The sequence below is a fragment of the Macrotis lagotis genome, chromosome X (genome assembly GCF_037893015.1).
Source record: "Macrotis lagotis isolate mMagLag1 chromosome X, bilby.v1.9.chrom.fasta, whole genome shotgun sequence".
NCBI classification, from domain to species: Eukaryota; Metazoa; Chordata; class Mammalia; order Peramelemorphia; family Peramelidae; genus Macrotis; species Macrotis lagotis.
The window spans coordinates 667,195,319-667,219,080 of NC_133666.1; the positions used below are offsets into that span (position 1 = coordinate 667,195,319).

The 23,762-nt window shown below is 52.8% G+C and overlaps 1 protein-coding gene across 13 annotated transcripts in view; it reads left to right on the forward strand.

The window, feature by feature from the left end:
- Positions 1-23,762, forward strand: part of NCOR2 (nuclear receptor corepressor 2) — a 302,271-nt gene that overhangs the window by 130,897 nt on the left and 147,612 nt on the right. For 11 of the 13 annotated variants that reach the window (XM_074205397.1, XM_074205400.1, XM_074205399.1 and 8 more), the window contains exons 7-8: positions 9,282-9,338; positions 19,580-19,632. In XM_074205397.1, the coding sequence (XP_074061498.1) occupies positions 9,282-9,338; positions 19,580-19,632 (110 nt within the window). The other 2 variants (XM_074205408.1, XM_074205407.1) reach the window with 2 other exon arrangements.

A 23,762-nucleotide genomic window follows, 5' to 3' on the forward strand; every position in this document is an offset into this window, starting at 1 on the left:
GGGTAAGGTAAGGGCTATCAGCCCCACTTTACAGTTGAGGAAACTGAGGCAGGCAGAGGTGATGTGAGGAGCTGTCTGAGGTAGGATTGGAGCTCTAGTCTCCCCAGCTCCAGACCCGACCATCACAGGTGTGTTTTGGGAAGGTGGTAGAGATGTGTGAGTGGTGGTGACAGCAGAGAGGTGGGGTGGCTAGGGAGCTTGAATCCCATGCAAGAGAGGCATCCCTTCTCCAGGGTGGGAGGACCTGCCTTCATGATCCCTGGAGTTAGATCACCATCTAGTGGAGATCTGGGAAAGAAGGGGGCTCCCCGGGGTGCTCCCCCCTTTCACTAGTCATTGGGTGAGAGGGCTGGCTTCAGGTACACGTCTGTGGGCAGGGCCTGACCTTTCTATACCAGTGGGTCGTGATTGTCCCTCCCAGTGACCCTGGAGAGGGCTGGGGACATCCTGATCCCCCACCCCCCCCTCAGCATCACCCCTGCCTTCTCACTATGTACTGGGCAGGGTCATGGGGGTCAGGTTGCCCCACTGTCCTTCTCCCCATGGTCTCAGCCCCTGGGCCTGGGCCTGGCCAAGCTGGAAGGAGGTTCCAGCCTTCTCAGGCCCTCAGAAGTTCTCACTCCAGGCCCCCTGGCATTTGGGGAATGGCTGGCAGGATTCCAGAGGACGGCCCTCCCTCTCATCTCAGATCCGCTTTCTCAAAATAACCCTGAGGTTCCTCATCTCTGCCCTGAGCTCTTTCTTCTTCTTCCTCTTTTTTTTTAAAGAATCAACTAAAAAAAGAAGTGGGGGCAGGGAAGTGAGGTGGAAAGGTGAGATTAGCAGCTGATGGGGCCTTGTGGCAGGAGAGCCAACCTTCCTCTCCTTGGGCTTGAGTGAGTAAGGACAAAGCTTGGAACCTCCCCTCCCCACACCCCCAACCCGGACACCTTGCTCCTCTCTTTTGCCAGTTGTTTGTAGAATTTCCAAGACTCAGAGGTCATGTTCACAGGATTTTAGAGTGGGCAGGGGGCTAAGGTGCAGACAGCAGGCCCAGACTAGGCTCCATCTCTGGGGCCTTGGGGTACAAATCGTAACTTCCCCAAGACCCACTTTCCTCTTCTGTAAAATGAGGGGCCTGGACTAGGGGTCCCTTCCAGTCTATGCTTAGGATTCTATAGTCCCTCTCATTTAGAGGTTTTAATTTAATTTTTTTTTGAGATGGGGACCCCTTGAACAGTTTGAGGAAACCTCTGAATCCTTAAAATCATATCCTTAAATGAATACATAAAATCCGTATAATTACAAAGGAAGCCAGTAATAGTCAAATAAAGATTTTCCATCCCATCCAAGTACATGAATGTCCTGAAATCTGCCTGGGGGGGGGGGGTGTGATGGAGCTTACTCTGCAGTTCTGTTTGCCTGGGAAGCCTCCTCCAGTTCTTTTTTCAAAAAAGTATTTTATTTTTTTCACAGTTATATGTAAAACATTTTAAAATTAATTTTTTCAAAATTTTGAGTTCCAAATTCTTTTACCCCCTCCCTGAGACAGTAAGCAATTTGATATAGTATATATACATGTGCAATCATGCAAAACATATTTCCATATTAGTCATGTTATGAAAGAAGACACAGAACAAAAAAAAAAACCACAAAAAAATAAAGAAAGTGAAAAATAGAGATCTTCAAACTGCATTCAAACTCCATCAGTGCTTTCCCTGCATGGGGGAGGAGGCAATGTTCCATGTGAATCCTTTGGAATTGTCTTGGATCATTGTCTTTCTGAGAAGAACTAAGTCATTCACAGTGATCATCCTCTAATATTGGATGGCTCAGATTCTTAAGAAGCTTTTCCTGACATGAAGCCAGAATCTGCTCCTGGCTCTGCTTTCTGAGACCAAGCAGACCAAGTCTAGGAATGCTCCCATAGCCCTACTTTTCAGATCTCTAGGAACCGTGGAGACGTAGGTCCAGGCCTGAAAGACGGGCAAGGCCAAATGTTGGGTTTTACACATGAAAATGAGGTCAGGATTCACACTCAACTCCAGTGGTTCCAGTGCCCATTCTATTTTTTTTTTTAGGTTTTTTTGCAAGACATGGGGTTAAGTGGCTTGCCCAAGGCCACACAGCTAGGTAATTATTAAGTGTCTGAGACCGGATTTGAACCCAGGTCCTCCTGACTCCAGGGCTGGTGCTCTATCCACTGAGCCACCTAGCTACTCCTATTCTTGCACCTTCTTCTCCTTTCATGGACTCAACAGGGACTCAACAATGTGGGGACATTTTTATACCTTTTCTTGTCACAGCCCCCTAAGCCAAGCATCTTCAGTACATCCTCCTGTGGCATGCTCTCACGGTCTTCTCCCTCCCTGCTCACCCTCCTCCACGCTTATCAATGCTTTTCCTAAAATATGGAGCCCAGATTGGAATATGATACTTTAGGCTTGTTCGGGTTCTCTCAGCTCCAAATGACACACTGCCTTTAATAAGCACCTACTGTATGCCAGCTCAGTGCCAGGGAAACAGAGGCAGAAAATGGGCCCTTCCCCCTGGAAACTCTGGAGTTTCCTGGAATGACCAGAGTGCCAGTGAGCTCTGGGCAGGATGAACTGGAAAAGATCATCACAGAGGGAAGGTCTGGCGGAGGAGGAAGACTTGAAGGAAGCCAGGGAAGCCTGGAAGTGGAATATGAAGGGAGAATTGGGCAAGGAACATGAAGGGTCTTGTGTGGGGAATGTACCTGCTTTGTTGAGTCCATGAAGGGAAGGGAAGGTGTAAGAATGTCCCCACATTGTTGAGTCCATGTTAAGTCCATGAAAGGAGAAGAAGGTGCAAGAATGTCCCAGCATTGTTGAGTCCATAAAGAGAGAAGAAAGTGTAAGAACATTAGTGAAATGGGAAGAGCTCAAGGGCTTTACAAGTCTGTTTGCTCCTGGAGGCTACAGGGAGCCTCTTCAATTTTTTGAGGAGGCGATTTTGATGACCCATGTCTGGCCTACTCTCCTTCCTCAACCTGGGCTTCATGGCCTTTCCTCTGGATGGCTCAAGTTTTCCATTCAGGGTTACCTTTTCTGATTCCTTTCCCCTCTTAGTTACCATTTTGTTTTTACTTATTTTCCTAATAAACTTCTAGTCCTTGTTGTCGCCCTCATGAGAATGTGATCTCCTTGAGTATGGATGGGTTTCATCAATTGTGCTTCCTTCTTCAGCACCTAACAGAGTGTGCAGGGCCCTTGATAGGCTCTTGGTCAATGTTTGTTGATTGATTGTTCTTTCCTGACTCGGAATGCCCAATCTACTGGCATTCAGTAGACTTCTCCAGTTTGTTGCCTGTCAGGGCAGACTTCAACAAGACCCTTCTCCCTCTGGTTACGGGCTTCCTCTGCAGTCGACATCACAAGGACTTCTTGTCCTTGGATGCCATGTTGCAACCTTGACTCATTTTGAACTCCAAAGTAGCCAAAGCTCCCATTACATTTTTCTCTCGAACTGCTCACACATCCTGTCCTTGTGCAGTGGGGTTTGTTTGTTTTTTGAATATCTTCTGCATAGAGCATTATCTACATTTACCCACTGGACTGACTGATTATGTTTCAGCTCAGTGGGTAGATGTTTTCCCTCATCTTCCACTCAAGTCTAAGGGCAGGCATTTTGGAAGCGACTACTGTGGGTGTCAGACATTGCCCTCAATGAGCTTCCATTCTATTGATAAAGATGACACGTGGACATATAGATATATGCAGGAGTGTGTATGTATGCAAGAATGAGTAAGAGAGAGAATGACCATGTGATGCATAGATAGTATACTTAAGTTTGAAAAACTTTTCTAGGATCATAGATACAGAATCTAATGTCATTTTTTGGAAAGATATTATTTATTTTGACTTTTACAATTTTTTTCCCCTAATCTTGCTTCCCACCTCCCACAGAGGGCATTCAGTTAGTCTTTACATTGTTTCCATGCTATATACTGATCTAAGTTGAATGTCTTGAGAGAGAAATTATATCCTTAAGGAAAAAAAATAAAGTATAAGAGATAGCAAAATTACATAATAAGATAATGGTTTTTTTTTAATTAAAGTTAATAGTCCTTGGTCTTTGCTCAAACTCCATGGTTCTTTCTCTGGATACACATGGTATTCTCCATTGCAGACAGCCCCAAATTGTCCCTGGTTGTTGCACTGGTGGAATGAGTGAGTCCATCAAGGTTGATCATCACCCCCATGCTGCTGTTAGGGTGCACAGTGTTTTTCTTGTTCTGCTCATCCTGCTCAGCATCAGTTCATGCAAATCCCTCCAGGCTTCCCTGAATTCCCATCCCTCCTGGTTTCTGATAGAACAATAGTGTTCCATGACATACATATACCTTGGCTTAACAAACTGTGGTATATGTATGTCATGGAACACTATTGTTCTATCTAATGTCATTTGATGGGCAGTGAAACTGAGGTACAGTTTAAATGACTTGCCCAAATCACCCAGCTTTTAGCTTCCTGAGCTGGGAATCTCACCTGGTCAGCCAGACAATCTTCCTCCCTCCCCATGCTGTTCTCCTAGGATATTGATCCATCTTAAATGGTGGCCAGATTCATCTTTTTATTTAGAAGAAAAGTGTCTTGCTCAAGGTCATACCATGACAGTAAAATGTCCAGGCCTCCTGCTGGCATTTGATCCTCACCTAGCTCTAACGAGTGAGGTGCCATTATTATTGTTCACTAATTACAGATGAGGAAACTGAGTTTCAGAGGGGAAGTGACTTGCCCATAGCCTCCCAGCCATCTGTGTTTATGGTAAGATTTGAACCAGGCTCAGCACAGTATTTGGGGAGTCATGTGGTTCCCTTTGCAGGCCTGATGCCCCAGATCTTCCTGGATGTGGGTGCAGATGGGCACAAGCTGCCTGCTCCACCTGCAGGAGGGCCGTGGTGTTTGGGGCTCCCTCCAGCCAGACTGGAAGCTCTTTGAGGACAGGAGTTGAGTTGTTATCCTCTTTGCATTGTCTATCCTATCTGGCAGTATTTCTTTTTTTTTTTTTAATTTTTTACGATTTTATTTATTTAAGACAATGGGGTTAAATGACTTGTCCAAGTCACACAACTAGGCAATTATTAAGTGTCTGAGGCCAGATTTGAACTCAGGTTCTCCTAACTCTAGGGCCAGTGCTCTATCCACTGCACTACCTAGCTGTCCCCTGGCAGTATTTCTTGTATTGAATCATAGGTGGGCAATAAAGCCTATTGAGTAATTACAGGAGAGAGTTGTTCAATGCCCAGCCTTTGGCAGATCAGCTATCCACATCTGCCATCCCCTGATGCTTTCCTCCTCCTCCTTCCTGTCTCTGACAAAGATGTAGCCCTGCTCCTTGGTAGGGCCAGCCTCCATATTATCATAATAATAATAATAATAAAATAATAACTAAGTAGCTATATTAATAATAATAATAATAGCTACCATTTACAAAGTGCTTTAGGAATTGCAAAACGCTTTACAGTGTTATCTCATTTCATCCTTACAATCCTGGAGAAGTAAATGCTGTGAGTTATCCCCATTTTGCAGATGGGGAAGTCAAGGCTGAGAGCTGAATTGACTTTCCTGGTGGGTGTTAAGAGTAAGGATTTGCACTCAGGTCTTCCTGATTCCAGTCCCAGCTTACAGGTTGGTGCCCATCTGCCTGCTGAACCCCATGAGGGCGCTCTGTAAACGGTGAACCATTTCCCACCCCCAGGAGAAGCTTGTCCTTCCAAAGCTGAGCCTGCCAGCTTTCAGCTTTTTGCTAGGCATGCTTGACTGAGAGTTTCCCGAAGGTCTGGCTGCCCCTCAAAGGAGGGAGGTCTCTGTTTCCCCCACCCATGAGGCAGTAAGGCTGCCATTGTGATTCTCCCTTCTTGTTTGTCCTGGAGCCTCACACGACTTTGCTCCCTTCCAGAGGTTTCATGAAGCCCCCATTGTCCCTGTCTCTTTAGTCTCCAGCTGGCTTGAGTCCCTGTGACTTTCTCAGCCTCTTACAGTCACTGTCCTGGGGAACAGCTGTAAACTCTTTCCATAAGCCCATAGACAGATATTCCCCTCCCCCCAACTCAGCATCTGATTCTCTCATTCCCTTGCCTCCTAGAAAATAAAAAAGAAAGAAAGGAAAGATTTGTACAGTGGAAGTGGAAGAAAATCTCAGAGGGAAGGCTCTATCAGTGGTGGATGATCATAGTCCCAGAAAGCCTCCTGCAGAAGAGAGGATTTGATGCCTGAAGCTGGTCCAGGGAGCCAAGAGGGTGGGGGAGGGCAGGAAGACCATTGTCACTTAGTCAGGGCAGGATCCAGGGCAGGATCCAGATGAGGAGAATCCAACATCAGCTCTTCCAACATCAGCTCTGGTGGGCTCTGTATGGAGACCTGTTTTCAGTAGAGACATCGGGGAGGCTTGATCCAGAAGAGATAGTGTATGAGCCTGGTCAGTAGGCATTTATTATTAAAGATGCCAGGGTGATGATGGGGAGGCTGGCTGGGTTTGGCCTACTCATTTGCATTCTGAAATCCTGGGCTCAGCATGTAGGCCAGGGCTTCCTAAGCCAGGGTCTGGGAACGTGTGTGTGTGTGTGTGTGTGTGTATGTGTGTGTGACTATTTTGTTTGCGATTTCCTTTTTTTTTAGGTTTTTTGCAAGGCAGTGGGGTTAAGTGACTTGCCCAAGGCTACACAGCTAGGTGATTATTAAGTGTCTGAGGCCCGATTTGAACTCAGGTACTCCTGACTCCAGGGCTGGTGCTCTATCCATTGCGCCACCAGAGCTGCCCCTTGTTTGCAATTTAAATAAAATTTGTTTCCTTTATACCCTCACATATTTCATTTTATTAATTTTTTCCTTTTGTATTTTTTTGCCAGTCAGTGGGGTTAAGTGACTTGCCCAAGGTCATACAGTTAGTTCCATATCAAGTGGCTGAGGTCATATTTGAATCCAGGTCGTCTTGATTCCCGGGCCGATTCTCTATCTACTGCACCATCTAACTGCCCCTATTTATTTTTAAAAAATGATTCTGACAGAGGATTCATTGCCTTCACTGGGCCCCCTTCCTCATCCTGATCTAATCCAAGCATTATATATCAAGAGCTAGAAGGGTCCCTTGAGGCCATCTATTCTAATCCCCTCCTTTTACTCCCAGAGTTTCATCCCCTGGAAATAGCTCTGTGTTGCAATCACGGCTTGGCCCCTAACTTTGATCACAGGCTGGTCAGGCCCTTGACCTCGTTCCCTTCTGTTTCTGCTGGTTGCAGACTGGATCCCTCCCTTTGCCTACCCAGGGGTGGGACCTCTCCCTTACCCCACTTAGACACTATATATCCTCTTTGACCTTGGCCACAGATGAAAAGTGTCCACCCTCCAAGACTTTCTTGACCTTCATCCTAGTCTCTGTGGCTGATTGACCCCCCCAACCCGAGATGTTACCTCTGCCCAGTCTCAGCCAGGCCTCCAACCCTCCAGCCCTCCCCTCCTAAGCTGATCCCTGGTCTCAGCCAAGTCTGGTCCTAATACTGACCAGTGCCTGTCCCTATCCTCATTTGTAACCTGACTGCAGACTAATCTTGACCTGAATCTCAGAAGGACAATCACCTCCTCCACTCCTGGTCTCTAGCCTCATCCACATGGATTCCTTCCTGGACCCCTGCTCACCCATTGAGCTGCTTCTCTGTCCTGCTGGCAAGTTGAACTCCTTCCCCAAAATTGGGTCACTGATTGGAAACAAGAACTGAATTCAAATCCTACCTGAGACACTTAATGACTGTGACTTTGGGGAAGTCATTCAACTTTCTGAGTCTCTTCATTTGTAAAATGGGGATAATAATTGCATTGTCCTGAGGATGACAGGAAGTCATATAAGTAAAGTGCTTTGCTAGCCTCAAAGCTCTCCCCTAATTGTTATTTATTCATTCTCATATAATTGACTTACTTTTGATCCTCTCCTCCCCTCCTCCCAGCTCCTTACCAGCTTGACTCTGATGCCAGACTCCTTGGCTTAGTTCATGGACTGCTTTGGAACTCAGATCAGGGCCTGGGGCTGTTCATAGACGGACACCCTCCAAACCCTCAGGCCCAGTCTGAGCAAAGCTTCCTGCAGGCTCCTGACCTGAGACCTTGGCTCTTGGTCCATGCCCTCCTACTTTGTTTATCCTTTGGAGAGAATCATGGACTTCCTTGTTCTTCCCCCAGTATCACGTCCTCCCCTTGAGAGCTGAGCGGGTTCTGCATGAGCCTCAAGCCTGGCAGAGGGTCTCGAACTTGCTCAATCCATAAGGAATGCTTGTTGAATGGTTGGATGATTGGCCAGGAGGCGGCCCAGCTTGGAGTGATCCTAGGGCCCGGGTATGAGCAAGCAAGTGGCTAGGACGCCCAGGCTGCCTCCTGGGCCTGCCCACGGGGGCTAAGCATGAGGCTGACTCTGAAGCCCCCTGTGTTTTGAAGTCTGCTTGCTTGCCCCTGGCATCCACTCACTTCACCTATGTTGGTGCCAGCCTCACCTCCCTCTTTTTGCTTCCCCTCTTTTTCCTATGAGCACGTTGCTCCTCGGGCCCTGCTGTATATGCTGCCAGGGCCCGCCCTGTCCCAGCCCTGCTGGCAGGGGCATCTCTTGTTGGCACAGTGGGGTCCTTTCTCTAGGGCCCATGGGCTGCTCCAGCGGATGCCCGGACTGCCAGCCACGTGGTGGGCTGTCTGCTTAGGCACCGAAGAGGAGTCTACTATCACCCGTGTTCCTGTTTTCTAATAAGCTGGGGGAGGGGAGAGAGGGAGGACCCAAGGGCAACTTGGAAGGCATCACATGATGAGCGAGCCAAGGAGTTCTAGAAAGGGCCTCTGTCTGTCCTCCCTCCCCTCCCCTGACTTTCTTAGGCTTCTTCTCAACACCCTCTTCTCTCCCCTCCCTCTGAGGTCATTGTAGAAAATCTGACCAGCTTCAAAAGTGAAAGACAACGGCCGGGCTGGCCTGAGCCCCTAGGTACTAGGGAGTGAGCTGCCCCTGGGGAGAGGAGCCAGGCTGCCCTGGCCTGGGAGGGGGGCTCGGCCTAGCTCAGCTGCTCTCTTGGGGAGGAGGAGGACGGCTGGATGGGCCAGGTGACTCCTCCAAATGAACTTGGGGACCCTGAGGGGCACTGGGGGGGTGGAGGCTTGGGAGGGGACTGGGGCCGCTCTGGTACCTAAGCAAGGGAGGCCTGGGCCTCTGCTGGGGAGGGTGGGGTGGGACCGACTCAACCTCATGTGATGGCCCTGTTCTGGACCTGCTTCTTTATCTTTCTTTCCTCTTCTCCCCTCCCACAGAAGAAAGCAGAAGCTGCCCACAGGATCCTGGAAGGCCTAGGCCCCCAAGTGGAACTGGTAAGATGGAGTCGGGGTGCGGGGGCCAGGGTGGGGGTGGCGGGCTCTAGAGGGGGGTGCATGCGTGTGTGAGAAAGAAGCGAGCCTCGGCTTGGCCAGTCACTCCTCCAAGATAACGGTGTTTGCTGATAGGAAAGCCCTGACTGAGGTGGGGGGGGACGACCTCCCTCTCTTCTCAGTGGGCAGGGCCTGGGCAGCAGCTTGTGCACGGGACCCTGGGCCCAAGGGGGCCCTCGGCTTCGTGGGAGTGCCCTGGGCCCTGCCCCCTTGGCTTTTGTTTGAGTGGGGAGGGCAGGGACCGCTGAACGCCAGACCTGCTCCAAATGTGGATGGGGTGGTGAAAAGTGTGTGTGCGTGTGTGTGTGCGTGTGCGTGTGTGTGTGTGTGTGTGTGTGTCTGATGTATGAGCACGTGTGGTTGTGTGTGCATACATCTATGTATGTATGGGCGTGATAGGAGTGTGTAAATATGTGTGTGAGTATGTGTGTCTGTGAGTGTGTGGGCATATGTGTTTGTGTAAGCATGCGTGTGCTATGTGTACATGTCTATGAGTATGTGTGTGGGAAATGAAAGTTAAGACATTAGCAGTCAGTCAGTGCACATTAGGGTGGGAACCCCAAGCTGCTTGCTTCCTGGGGGTGCGGCGTCTGCCGGGATGTTTTGGGGCATGAAGCTTTCGGCCTTTGCATGTTGTTTTATTTGGACCCCATCCCTGTCAGGACAGTTGTTGGGGTTTGGGGAGCTAGCGAAGCACCGTGTGTCCGGCGTCTTAGTGGGAGGCTGGCCTGTGGGAGGGCTGAAGGAAGCGCCAAGGTGACTCACTGTGGAGGAAGGGGTTCCTAGGAGCTCAGCTCTGGAACCAAAAGGGATCAGTGGACCCCACCCCTGCATTTACAGATGGGGAAACCAAGGCTCACAGCAGCTGTGTGACTTCCTCAGGTTCACAGTGGGTGGGGTGTCGGAGGTGGGTGGTTTGACCCAGGTCTTGCACACTTCCCGTGGTACCACACTGCCTCTGACCTGGCCCTGGGGCATCGCCACTTTGTTGGGAAAGCTCTGGAGTCAGAGGCTCTGGTCCTGGCCTGCCCCCGGCTCTCTCCACCTTGGCCCAGGAGGACCCTTCCCCGTTAGATGCCGTGATCTCCTGCCTCCTCCACCTCCCTGGGGTCCTCTCTGCCCCCCTCAGAGCCTTGGACTCCAGCCTGAAAAAATGAAGCAATTTAAAACCAAGGGAGTGCGGCTGGCAGGCTCCCGGTGAACGCTGCCACTTGGGCTTTCCTTTCTGTAATGTGGGGGTGGGGTCAGGGGCATCATGGAAATCAATTTTTTTCTCTTCCTCTTGGCTCTGGTCAGTAACCCCCAGGAGCCCCACGATGGGGCCGGGCTGAGCTGTAGGCTCCATGCTGGAAGGGGGGCCCAAGAAGCTGCCTGCCTCCCACCACCCCTGGGGGAGTGTGGGGCCTATGTCCCGGCTTGGGCCTTGGCCCTGCAGGCTCATCAGCACACCTTAAGCACCTACTGTGTGCAAGAAATTGTACAATCAGTTAGGAAATGGGGAGTTGACAGGAATCCTCCTGGGGAGGTAAGAGTGAGTGGCCTGGCCACAGGAGGCTGAGCAGCTCTCGTAAGCCCTGTCCTTGAGTGAACTTTGTGAAGGAATGAAGGAATGAATGACAAAGGATGAAGTACTTACTATGTGCATTTATGAAGTGCCTACTGTGTGCATGGCTTTGTGCACAAGTGGTAACAGAGAGCTTATGTTGGAATGGGTGGAACAGGTAAATAGACCGCCAGGCCATCTCCACAGCCTAAATAGAAATGGAAGGACCTGGATCCATACAGATAGATCCAGCTGGTCTGGGAAGGTGGGGAAGGGAGAATTAGGAGAGGTTTGATGTTGGCTTGAATTTTCAAGGAATCCAAGGATTCTAGCACAGGGCATTTCAGGGGGCATCTCAGGCAGACGTGCAGCCGGGGCAATGGCAGCCTCCAGAAAGGCCCAGTCAGGAGGAGAGAAGAGTGGGATGGCCAGTCTTCTGAGGGGGGGGGCAGGAGGGTCCAAGGAGGTGGAGAGCTAGGCTGAGACCAGGAGGGACCCCTGGGTTGATTGAGGAGGGATCTCACCCGGGCAGATCTCTTCTTGAGTCAAATCCTGCTGACTGCAGTGTGGGGGAGAGGCCCAGGTTGGGGCTCCCTCCCCAGGAGAGGCTCTGTGAGCCCTGAAAGGGGGCTGGGTTCAAGATGGGGTTTAACTGCCCAAATATGGGGTGAAAGAGGGTGAGGAATTAGAGGACCCGGAGACAGAAGAATGGCCTGGCTGTTAACAAAAAAACAGAAATTGGGTGATCTGGGGGAGAAGGTCGTGGGGTCTGTTGGGGACTTGTTGACTGGAGAATGTCCTCATGGAAGGGTCCAGCAGGCAGTTGGTGATAGAGGACCACAAGTGGGGGGAACCGGGCCCCATCTAGAGATCTCTGTGTCATCTGTGGAGAGATGATAGTGAAAGCTGTGGGAACGGATGAGATGAGAGTGAGACAGAGAGATAGAGGAGAGGAGAGAGGGGGGGGAGAGGAAGAGAGCGAGAGAAGAGAAGGCGGGGAGATTAGAGGACTTGGGGCCGGAGATGACCAGTGCCTGAGTAACATAGGTGAACAAGGACTGGCTGGTCCTTGGGGAGGAGGAGAAGGAAGGTGGCATCCTGGAAGCCCAGGGAGGACCCTCTGAGAAGAGGCTCAGACCTGGAGCCAGAAGGGAGCCCCAGAGTTTCATCTGAGTCTAGGCTCTCATTTTACAGACAAGGAAACTGAGGCCCAGAGAGGTTCAGGTTGGTCCAAGGTCAGTCAGGGAAGCTGCCTGAGCCCTGGCTCTGGGCACTGTTGCCCTCTGGCTCCCGGGCTGGGGTCAGGGCCGTCCAGAGGCTTGGGAAGAGGCCCTCGGAGAGGGCAGTGTCAGCATCACAGAGGGACCAAAGGTGGTCTTTACTGGGAAACAGGGATTCTGGGCCTCTGCCGAACACCTCAGGAGGAGCCTGCCCTTGTGGAGTCCTTCAGTCCCTGGAATTTGTGCTTGAACAACCATTAAAGGAGCTCCCAAGGACGCTGGTCAGCACTAGCTCATATTTATATTGCACCTACCGTGGCCAGGCTGAGTTGAGTAGAGGGGTGTGGGCGCTGACCCAGCCTTGCAGTTCAGCCAGTTGTATGACCCGGACCTAGTCACTTCCCCTCTGCCTCAGTTTCCTCATCCATAGAGTTGGGATAATTAGGAGGATCGACGGAGATAGAAGGTTGGGTATGGGGTCAGCCTGAAAAGCCTCTTTCTGTGAGTGCTGGCTCTTTGTGGGAGCGGGTGAGGAGACCTAGAGGGACCCCGGGTGGATGCCTCAGGGACGGATGTCTTGTGTCTAGAGAGATACACAATGAACCTACAGTTATTTAGAGCCAGGCACTGGATGGGGCGCTGTGGATCCAGGAACCAAAACAAAGCATTTCCCCTTCGATGGAGTTTGCATGTTACTGGGGTGTGGATTTGAAAAAGTCAACCCAAAAGCATTTTGTAAAGAAATGAGACTTTGCAGAAAGGTCACAGACCTGTCTGGGCACTGTCTTGAATGTTGGGGCTGCCAAGACAAAGGAGTCAGCCTCTGCCCTCCAGGAGCTTCTATTCTATAATGGGGATAGACAGACCCACTTGTCCAGAACATCCAGTAAACCAATACAGGTTAGATTTGGGAGGGTGAGTCAGTCACGTGCACTTATTGAGCTCCTACTTATACCGGTCACACTCTGCAAGTGGGTGGAACACAGAGCAAGGCAGAGAGGCTCCGGGGGCCCAAGGGGTTCTAATGGGGAGAAACCATGAACACGTGTACAAACAAGGGGAGACAACCAGGTGATGATGAAGAGGGTGGTTCTTATCATTGTGGCGGTGAGCCCCCAAGGGCTGGGCCAAGGCTCTTCTAGGGGCTTTCAGAGGGCACCCCTTTATTTCTGTGGCCTGGAGGAAAACTTCCCAGTCTTTGGAGGTGTTGGGAGGGAGCGGAAGGTTTCCAGATGGTTGTGCCCATCCTCCACCTCCACCTCTCCCTTACGGCCACCCCCCAAGTATTTGGCCTTATTCTGAAGCGTTTCAGTTATCTATAAATGAAGAGGGTAAGTTGAGGCAATCTGTTCTAGAATATTGATGAGGAGGAAAGACCAGCCAGCCACGGGCTCATAGATCCAGACATGGAGAGGCCTGCGAGGCCAGGCCCTTCATCTTGTGGATGGAGGAGACGGGGAAGGAGGGATCAGAGACAGATGGAGAGTGATGGGAAAGGGAGAGGGGAAGGAGGGAGGATGGGGAGGGAGGGAGAGCGAGGCGAGCAGAGGAGAGGAGAGAGACACCCAGCGAGGAGGGGGAGGGGCCGGGCAGACAGGCCGCTCTGGGGTGTCCCTTCTCTCTTTCATTTTCTGTCATTTGATTTCCTTCTTCCTGGGCAGTGATACTTTCAGAATGCTGCATCACCATCACTGGAGGGCTGAGTGCGGCACTGGGGCTACAAGACCCTACACCAGTTAAACCACCTGCCACCATTTGCATTTTGGGTCTGTTTTTACCCCTGGGTACCATGGCCCAGATCGGGCCCCTTCTCCCTGGGGTCCTGGCCCTACCAGTCCTCCCCTCCAGGCCTTGGTGGGAGGAGACCTTCAGGGCTAGAGGCCATGGAGCCCACCCCCCATGGGAACCTTGGATGGAATGAGAGCCAGAGTGAGGAAGGTGAAGAGGCCTGCACCAGCTCCCTCATTGCCCCGCACTGTGTGAAACCTGGGGTTCCAGATCCTTCCTTTCCAAGCCCACATTCTGCTGGGGAGCAGTTTGGGATAAGGAGATAAGGAGCTGGGGGGATGGTGATGGGGGAACGATGTCCCGATGTCCAGGCCAAGAGACAGACAGCGGATCTTTGAGAGGATGATGTCTCACAGCCAGGCCTGTAAGCAGAAGGCCATGCTGGCTGTGACTTGAATCTCCAAATCGGCTCACCCTCCACTGTGCCTTGTGGTTTTTGCAAAGCTGGGTTGGCCCGGATGATCTCTGAGGTTCCTTATTCCCCTTCGTGGGGGCCTGGGTGTGGAGGTTGGGCAGCATAATGTAGAGTCAGGAAGACCTGAGTTCAAATTCAACCTCAGACCCTGACTCCCTAGGTGCCCCTGAGCAGGTCACTTCACCCTGTTTGTCTCAGTTTCCTCATCTGTAAAATGAGCTTGAGAAGGAAATGGCAAACCCCTCTAGTAGCTTTGCCAAGAAAACCCCAAGTGGGGTCACGTGGAGTCAGACCCAACCAAAAGCACCTGAGGGGTCTTTGGGACCAGAGCTGCCTCTGCTCCTGAAACAAAGGCCCGTCTTCCTGATTCCAGAATTCTGCCACTGGTGGCACAGGTAGCTGGGCCACAGAGGAGGCGGTCGAGACTTGGAGGCCAAACTCAGTCGTGTTTAACCTGGGTTAGTCCTTTGGCCTCAGCTGCCCCCGCTGTAAAATGGGGGTGATTAAAGCACCTGCCTCAAAGGCTAGTTTGGAGCTTCCGGGTAATCTAATCATTCCATTAATAAGGCTGGCATGTTGGTAACGAAAGAGGTCAGTGACCCTCTTGAATGCCAAAGACCCCTCCTGGCTGTGGGCTCCCTTTGTATGTGCCCTTGGAAAAGCAGGTGTTCCTGAGTATGGCAATCAACTGTGATCGGTTAATTAATGAGAGAATGTTGTAAGGAGAGGTGAGCGCCTTCTAATGAGGGTCCTGGGGCATGTGACTGGGAGCACCCCAACCTTGCTCCAAGAGACTTCCCAGTGTCCTTCACTACAGTCTGACAAAAAGGAGAATCCACATCCCGAGTCAACACAAAGAGCAGGAACCCATCCATTTACTGTCTTTTTTTTTTAATTTCTTTTTTTTCTTTTTAGTTTTTGCATGAGGCAATGGGGTTAAGTGACTTGCCCAAGGTCAGTGCCACCTAGTGCAGTGGGTTTTCTTTAGCCTGGCTAAGCCTTTGCCCAATATGTCCCTCACTCATTTTCCAAGTCTTCTGGATGAAGACTAACTAGGAAAATGGGAGAAATCTGGATCCTAATTTGATAACTAGTTAGTGATACAAGAGAGAAATAGGCCTTTCTCCCCATACACACCAAGCACTTTGTAGAGCTGAGAGCCCATGTGAATGTGGCCACAATGGGGAGGGAGGTAGTCCTTTTGGATCCGTGAGATGGGCCTCCCTTCTGTAGAGGCCACTGGATGTTGGGGTGTAAGTCTCCTTGGGGGCTCCCGGAGGTGCTGGCTTGGGCAGGCGACGTTCCCGAAGTCCAGGCAGGTCCCTGCCATCTGCCACGGTTGAGTCGATCGCCTCCGGAGATAGCCCCCCGTGGCCCCCCTCCTTCCTGGCCACTCGTGGTCTGTTAAGAGATTGGAGTTTCTGGTCAGCGCTTTATCTGTGGTGTAGGTGAAGGAAGCGCCTTCCGTGTGGGGAGAAGTCATGTGCTTGTGGGTCTTCCTGACCCAGGCAGGGAGGGGCCTGAGGTCCTGGTTCTTCCCAATCTAACAAGATGGGTGGGAACTTGGGGACTTCGTAGATCTGAAGTCGTAGTAGTAGTAGGAGTAATTAATAATAATAATAACTCGATTTACATATTGACTTAAGGTTTACGAAGCTCCTTACATATATCCTCTCAACAGCCTTAGGTATAGATGCTTTTTATTATTCTCATTTTACAGATGAGACAACTGAGGCAGGGGCGAAGGGACCCCACCTCAGACATGAGACCCAAAGAAACACTTCTTCCCTCCCTCCCCCTTCCCCCCCTCAACCAGTCCTAAGGGATGTGAGCTGGGGATAATCTAGGGTCTGGCCCAGCCAACTGGTTCCACTGGGCCAAGGGCAGATAGGTGGCGCAGTGGATAGAGCATTGGACTCAGGTGGATGGGAATTCAAACCGAGTCTCAGACGCTTGACTCTTACTGTGACCCTGGGCGAGTCACTTCACCCTGATTGCCTCACATCCAGGGCCATCTCCAGTTGTCCTGATTCATATCTGACCCCTGGGCCCAGATGGCTCTGGAGGAGAAAGTGAGGCTGGTGATTTAGCTCAGTGCCCCCACTCAGATCCAACTCATGTGCTTGTCATGGCATCACCTCCCTGATGTCGTGATCTTCTTCAAAAATGAAAGACAAAAAAAGCCATTTTTTTTTCCCACTGGCCCAGGGCTAGCCTGGGGCCCAGCTGCCTCCTTTAAGTCCAGCATCCCTGGTGTCCCCGCTTCCAAACCCCCCATCGGATCAGCCCCCACAGCCGATGGCTTTGGCTCAAGACACGTGTAGTCACAGGAGGAACGTGGATGAATGATCAGCTTGCGGTCAGGCCTTCTGGCCGGCTGTTTGGGTCAAAGTGGTGGTCGTGATGGCCAGGGTGGGAGGTAGCAGTTACCTGGGCAGGGGGTGAGAAGCTGCAGGTCCCTCAGGGGAGTGGGGGGCCTGGGGGAGGAGCAGACTGCCATCCCACTTCCTCTAGGAGTCTTCCTAAAGTGAGGGGCAGGTCAGACGCTCTCTAAAGCTGCTCCTGGCTCGCAGGCTCCCCTGGGGCTTCCAGGTCCAACCCCTCCACCCCCCGGTCCAATGTCACCTTGTTTCTGCCGCATCTCCCTGTGTATATCTGTGGGATTCCCCACAAGGGGAGGGAACATACACTGATGACGCTCCAGGTGAAGTGAGCTGGGTGCCCAATTCAAGTCCCCCTCAAATAGAAATCCCAAGGGGATGTTGGGTGTGGGCAGTTCTGAGGTCTGGTCCAGTCCAGGGTGAGGTTCGTACAGCCTTTAATTAAGTGCTTGCTCTTTGAGAGGCTCAGACTGAGCTGGGGTCTGGCATGGAGAAAGGACCCCGACTTTGGGTTCTGTCTGGATGCCAACTGGCCGACAACTCACCTATAAAATGGGGGCCCTGCCTTCCCGGGCCGTTGTGAGGATCAGATGCTCCAAGATGCGCTCAGCTCCTGGCAGACCCTAGAAATGCCATTAATGTTGTTAACATGCCACCCCCCCCCCAGAACAAAGCCCCTTTGAGGATGGTGGGCTCTTGTCTGGGTCCATGTCATCAGGCTTTGAGGGAAGTAACACAAGTGAAAGCAGCCTGCATCCTTGGGGCCCTCCTTCCCATAGCGGAGGAGGAGGTGGCTCGGTTAGAAACTGGGCCGCAGGTAAAGAGGGAGGGGTGTTGGGAGATGTGTGAGCCTGTGGGTGCTGCTCAGTGGGGAGGGGCTTTGGGAGACCCTGTACCCACACACCCAGGCAGCAAGGGAGGGATGGAGAGAGGGAGTGTCCAGGAGGGAGGGAGGGTGGACATGTCCTCACCAGAAGCTGCACAGAGCCCGGGGGTGGGGGGCCTTGACTTTGGCAGCTAAGAGACCTGGGAGACAGCAGCTTCCCATGAGTGGGTGGTTGCAAGTTAGAATGTAAGGGAATGAGGAGTGCGGGGGGATGCGAGGAAATGCAGAGTGGAGACGTCCTTCCTGGGGGGTCAGAGGGCTCAGGGTGGGCCCAGACAGCCAGGGTAGACAGGGTAGCAGTGCTGGGAGATGATGGCCTGGGCCCATGCCAGTGCCAACCCTTTGCTTCTGAGTGCATGAGCCCAGGGAGCTGGAAGGGATGGTATCAAGGGCACACTTCAGTGAAGGGTGGGCTGACCTTGGGGGTGAGGAGAAGCCTGGAGACTGAGGGTGGGGGAGCCAGCCGGCTCCAGGCAGCCCCCTCCCCGTCCCCTCAAAGCAGAAGCAGCTCTGACAACTGTCTGGGAGAGAGCCGGAGGACCCAGCTGAGCTGAGATCCCCAGACTTTTAGAGGGAACCCTGGGGGAGCTTCCGAGAGCACCAGAGCAGAAGCTAGAGAGCGGGTCATCTTTATCTCTGCATCCCTAGCCCTGAGCAGGGTCTTTTCCCTACAGAGGGCTGCATCAATGCTTATTAACTCCATCCCTAAAGACCACCGCTGAGCCCTCCCCCGGAGCCTGAGGTGAATGGGCCACTCTGCCCGCACCTTTTCAGAGCCCGGTTGCCCAAGGTGGCCTTGAGGTGAGCACAGCACCTGCTCCTTCTACCCTGGGGAGCTGCGCAGAGCGAGCGCATGCTCACAAGGCCAGCAGACATGTTGGAGCTGAGAGTGGGGCTCTGCTTCCTCGTATCTGTCCCAGGGACTGTTTAGGGGGGGTGTGTGTGGTGTGTGTCTGCATGTGTGTGTGTGTCTGCGTGTGCGTGTGTGTGCGTGTGTGTGCGTGTCTGTGTGCGTGTGTGTGTCTGTGTGTGTGTCTGCGTGTGCGTGTGTGTGTGTGTGTGTGTGTGTTTGCACTTGTTCAAGCAAGGGAGGTGAGATGGGCCAGCGGTCCAAGCCTGTCACCTAAGACAGTGTGGGGGACAGTGAGCTCCCCAACTTTCCTCTGCTTTCTCCCACCATTTCTGTTCTAGCCAAGGTTCATCCATTCTTTAGCATTTTCTAGCTCTGCTTTGGACCCTGCTGAATTCAACCATCCCCCCATCCATCTCCCTCTCTCCCCCATCCATCCCTCCCCTCCCCCATCCATCTTCCCCCCTCCCCCATCCATCCCTCCCCTCCCCCATCCATCCCTCCCTCCCCCATCCATCCCTCCCCTCCCCCATCCATCCCTCCCCTCCCCATCCATCCCTCCCCTCCCCCATCCCTCCCTCCCCCTCCCCCCTCCCACCCCTTCATCTTTCTTCCTGAGCGCTTCCTCCCTCTTCTGAGTCTCAGTTTGGGATATTATCTCTAGAGCCATAAGGACCTCAGATACGATCTGATCTTGACTTCTCCTAAGACAGGAGAGGAAACTGAGACCAGTAGAAGGGGTTGCTGGTGAACAGATCCGGTTAAATCAGGGGAGTCTTCCTGTTGAAGGTGGCAGTCCTGAGGGTCCTGGTGGAGGAGAGGAGGGCTTTCCTAGAAGGACTTTGGTGGCTCCATCCATCACAACAGTAATACTCCCTAGGCTGGGGTTTTCCCAGGTAGATGGGAGCCCGCTAAGGGCAGGACTGCCTTCCTCTTGGATCTGTGTTTCTGGCCTACTGGAATAACTTAATTACCATTTGCTGATGGATTGGTGTTCCAGCCTGGATGGATGGTCTGTGGGTGGCTTAGCCCGAGGGGCTGGGAGGCGGGGTCTCTGGGTCAGCTCCTCTATTGATCTTCCATCTTTTTCATTTCTTCCAGCCGTTATACAATCAGCCCTCAGACACCAGGCAGTATCATGAAAACATTAAAATGTAAGTATCTGGCACTCATGCAGCGTTCGTGGCCCGAGGGTCAGAAGGAGGCAGTTGGTCCTTCCTCCAGCCAGGCCTGCTCAGGCAGAGCCTGTGCTGGGGCTGGGCTGGGAGTGGCCTTGGGGAGCTCTGGGCAGGGTCTGGGCACCTGGGGCACCTTCTGTTGGACTAGGGTTCCATTGCCTGTTCTTCCAGTGCAGTCAGATGGGTGAGCAGGTGCGGGGGTGGGGGGGAATACAATTGGGAAAAGTTGGGTTCAAGTCCCACCCCTCACTGGTACATGGTGTGACCCTGGCCACAGGGTACTGGACCTTCAGGCCACTCTTTCTGCTGGCATCTTAGAAGAGAAGGAGCCTGAGGCCAGACAGGGAAACGGCCCTCCCAGGATAAAGGAGGAGCCGGGTGGAGATTTGAACCCAGAGCCTGGTCCAAACCAACCCTCTGGCCCTTATCTGAGGGCGCTTCTCAGGGAAGGCAGGGGAGCTGGTGGCTTAGCCCGGCTTTTCCCATTCATATTTAGGGGGAGTTTGATGATTGGCATTGATAACCAAACCTGCTCTTGACCTATCTTGGGGACCCCCAAATCAGTCACCTAGCATTTATTGATTAGTGTCAATGAGCCAGGCATTGTGCTGAGGCCTGGAGGTACAATGAAAGCCCCTCCCCCCGTAACCTGAGCCCCCTTCCCCCTTCCCTGGAGCTCACAGTGCAGTGGGGGGAAACAAGATTTAGACAGCCAGGGTTAGGCAAGAAAGATGCAGAAGAAGCTGGGGATCTCTGGTGGGGGGGACCCTAGCAACAAGGGTACTTGGGGAAAGAGTCATGGAAACTCAGCCCCCAATTACTCATCTGAAAATTGGACACCACTTTTCTTTCTGCTCTGAGTCAGTCATAGGACTCAGGGATGGATTTGGGGGTCAGAGGACTGCACTCACCCCAGCCCTGCCACTTAGGACCTGTGGGACCCTGGGCCAGGGTTTCCTTGATGACACCAGAATCCTTCCTGGCTCGGATCCCGAGGCTGTCCTAGGTCACTGGGGTTCTGCAGGCTGCTGCTGGGGGTGGGGACGGGGCTCAGCAGAAGCTCAGGCCCGAGTCTCCGTCTGCCTTCTGGGCCAGGCAGGACGTTCTCGTCCTGAGGCCTTTGCTTCTGGGGCTGCTCTGCTCCTCTGAGGAGTCCCTTGTTGGTGGTGGCAGCCTGGGCAGTGGGCCTGGGCCGTCTGTTCGGCAGCTGCCCCGGGGGTGGGCCCCGGGACAGTGGGAACGTTCACCTCGGGCTTGGCTGACGTCAAGGGGACCAGATTTTAAAGGAGTCTAGAGCACGTGACCACGCAGGCATGATAATGACGCTTCTAATAACTAACAGAATGTGCTGGAAGGTTGACAGAGCAGAGATTTGTACAAATGATCTTTTTGATCATCTAGAAACCTCGGGAGGCTGTTTTTATCCTCATTTTACAGATGAGAAAACTGAGTGTCTGAGACAGCTTATGACTTGGCCAGGGTCATCTCGCCAACCTCTAATTTCATTAGTGTGGGGATTTGCCTCCCAGGTTTGGCTCCTCTGTAGAATGACTTGGCGCGGGGGGTGGGGGGTGCAGGCTAAGGGGTTTGGCTAGTGTCACCCGGCCAAGTTTTCCTGACTGAGAAATACAAGGAGAAGTTGCGAGGGAGGGATGGAGGAGGGGAGCCTTCAGGGGTGAGGCCGGAGCAGAGGGAGAGGAGCTGGCGCAAGGGGTTGGAATGACAGATGGACATTGGAGTTTGAGGCCAGTCCAGAATGGTGACGTGGTGGTGGGTCAGAGCAGGAGGGGGACCTGGGCTTCCAAGGCTCCTGATAAAGGGGCCATGGGGGGGGTCCTCCTCAAGGCTGTTGCCACCAGCGCCAGCCTTTTTCATTTCCCTGACATCAGATTGCCACCCGGTTGGTGTTTTCTGCTGCTCAGTTAAATTAATTTCATGCCCCAGTTCATTCTGGTGCTGGCGATTCCAGAAGCGCTTAAGTCATCATTAATGGCCCCATCCACCAGACTGCGTCACTCACTGGGACCGCTGCTCGGGCAGGGCTGGGAAAGTCGCCTCTCGTTAGCTTCTGCCCCCCTTGGGAGAGTAGGCACACCTGGCTGACCTTGGGCGCTGGCCAGGTCAGAGACCCGGTGGGACCCCTCCTTGCCTGTGAAGTTGGAAGTCCTTGGAATGGGCCACCCAACCTGACTCATTCTTTGACAGATGAGGAAACTGAGGCCTGTCCTGGAGAATAGGGAGAATAGACTCTGAGGTGGGGGGTGGGCGAGAAGCTTGCCCCCCCTGCCCTTGTACTGGCCCAGCCCCTTCATACAGGTGGAGAAACAGACCCAGAGGGCTCCTTGGGCATGGACCTTAAGCGGGAAGGGCCTCAGAGGGCGCCTGGACTTGCCTCTTTCTTCTGATGAACCCCTCTCCTACACGTGGGCAATGGGTCCTGCCTTCCTTGCCCTGGCATCTTCTGTCATATCTTCTTGGGCTGGCACCATACGGGTTTAATGCCCAGCTCTGTGACTTCAGAGCTTATTGGCACTTGTGCTGGCCCAGTGTCCAGGACTGATTGTTGAACGGGCCTCTGTGGGGCTGCACGGAGTAGGAAGGGATCAGGGTAGGGGTCTGCGCTACCTCCGGCCATGCTTTCCTCTCTGGGCCACTTCCTCTGGGGCTGAAGCTACTTGGAGGCAGCTTTCTTTCTTTTTTTTTTTTAATTTATTTTTATTAAAGATATTTGAGTTTTACAATTTTCCCCCAGTCTTGCTTCCCTCCCCGCCCCCCCCCCCCAGAAAGCACTCTGTCAGTCTTAGGTAGCTTTCTTAATGGAAAAAAAATCCCCACTCCTTCCCTCGTGCTTCTGATACTGGGCCCGTGGAAGGCCTTGAGTGATGTGGGGGGGGCTGCAGGGTGTTGGAGCCCACAGGGCTCGGGAGGGTTAATCCTGGAGGGCAGAGAAGGGAGAAGGTGGGGGGAGAGAGCTGCCAGGCTGCACCTCTCGCTCCTAATTCAAAGGGAAAATGTCGTCTGTGATCAACTCATTAACTGGGTCCCTGGGACCAACATCTAGGCACAGACTAGCTGCCGGCTGGATAATCAAATTAGGGTCCCCGGAGGGATGGGGGTGATGAGGAGTGAGGTCGGATAATGAGGTGGAGGAAGAGCAGGGAGCCCCCCCCCCCATCACCTCAGGCCCTGAGAGGACTATTGATGGCCCAGGTTGCTTCTAGAGGACGTCACACCCCAGAGACCCTCCACTCGGCCTCCCTCAGCCTCCCTTCTCTCCCCTGGCTCCCGCTTTTGGACCCCAGGGAGCTCCTGAACACAGGGCCCTCGGAGGGAAAAAGGTCTCATTTATAGCCTTCACTTGGGTTTTTGAACTCCTCTGTTTTAAATCTCTCTCTCTCTCTCTCTCTCTCTCTCTCTCTCTCTCTCTCTCTCTCTCTCTCTCTCTCTCTCTCTCTGTCTCTCTCGCTCTCTCGCTCTCTCTCTCACCCTCTCGCCCTCTCGCCCTCTCGCCCTCTACTTTTCTTTTCCCCAGCCCGGGGTCTGGCCATGTGTTTGTGTTATTTCCTGCGTCACTCCTATGATACTTGTCTCCCGGGGCGTCAACAGGCAGCTGAGACTGGCAGCTCTTGGCGGAGGGTTGTTTTCAGTTCTCGGCAGTCACAGATGACGCCATGTCTCTGGATGATTCGTTCTTATCTTCACCTACACAGGGACCTCTCGGGGCACCTTGCCCAGGATGGCATCGCTGGGTCAGAGGGGATGTGGGGGCATGCTCCCTGCCCCTCAGTGGAGCTGCCCCCCTCACCATGCCCTCCTGTGAAGCCCCCGAGGCTGCAGGGCCTGACCTGAGCTACTCAGTGAGGGTCTCAGAGCGGGGTTGAATCTGCCACTCCAGACATGAAAGGAGGTGGCACCCTGGCTCGGCTGGGAGAAAGAAGGGAGGCCCGGAACCACGGGTCTTGTGGGCCTCGTGTCCGAGCGCCGCCTCGATGGCCCTCCTGCCCACTCCCTTCTCTTTCTCTGCCTCTGGCCACACTCCGGACTCTCTCCCTCTGATTGGGCTCCTTCAGCCTCCCCTTTCTCTTCCGTGCCGGTGGCCAGACACC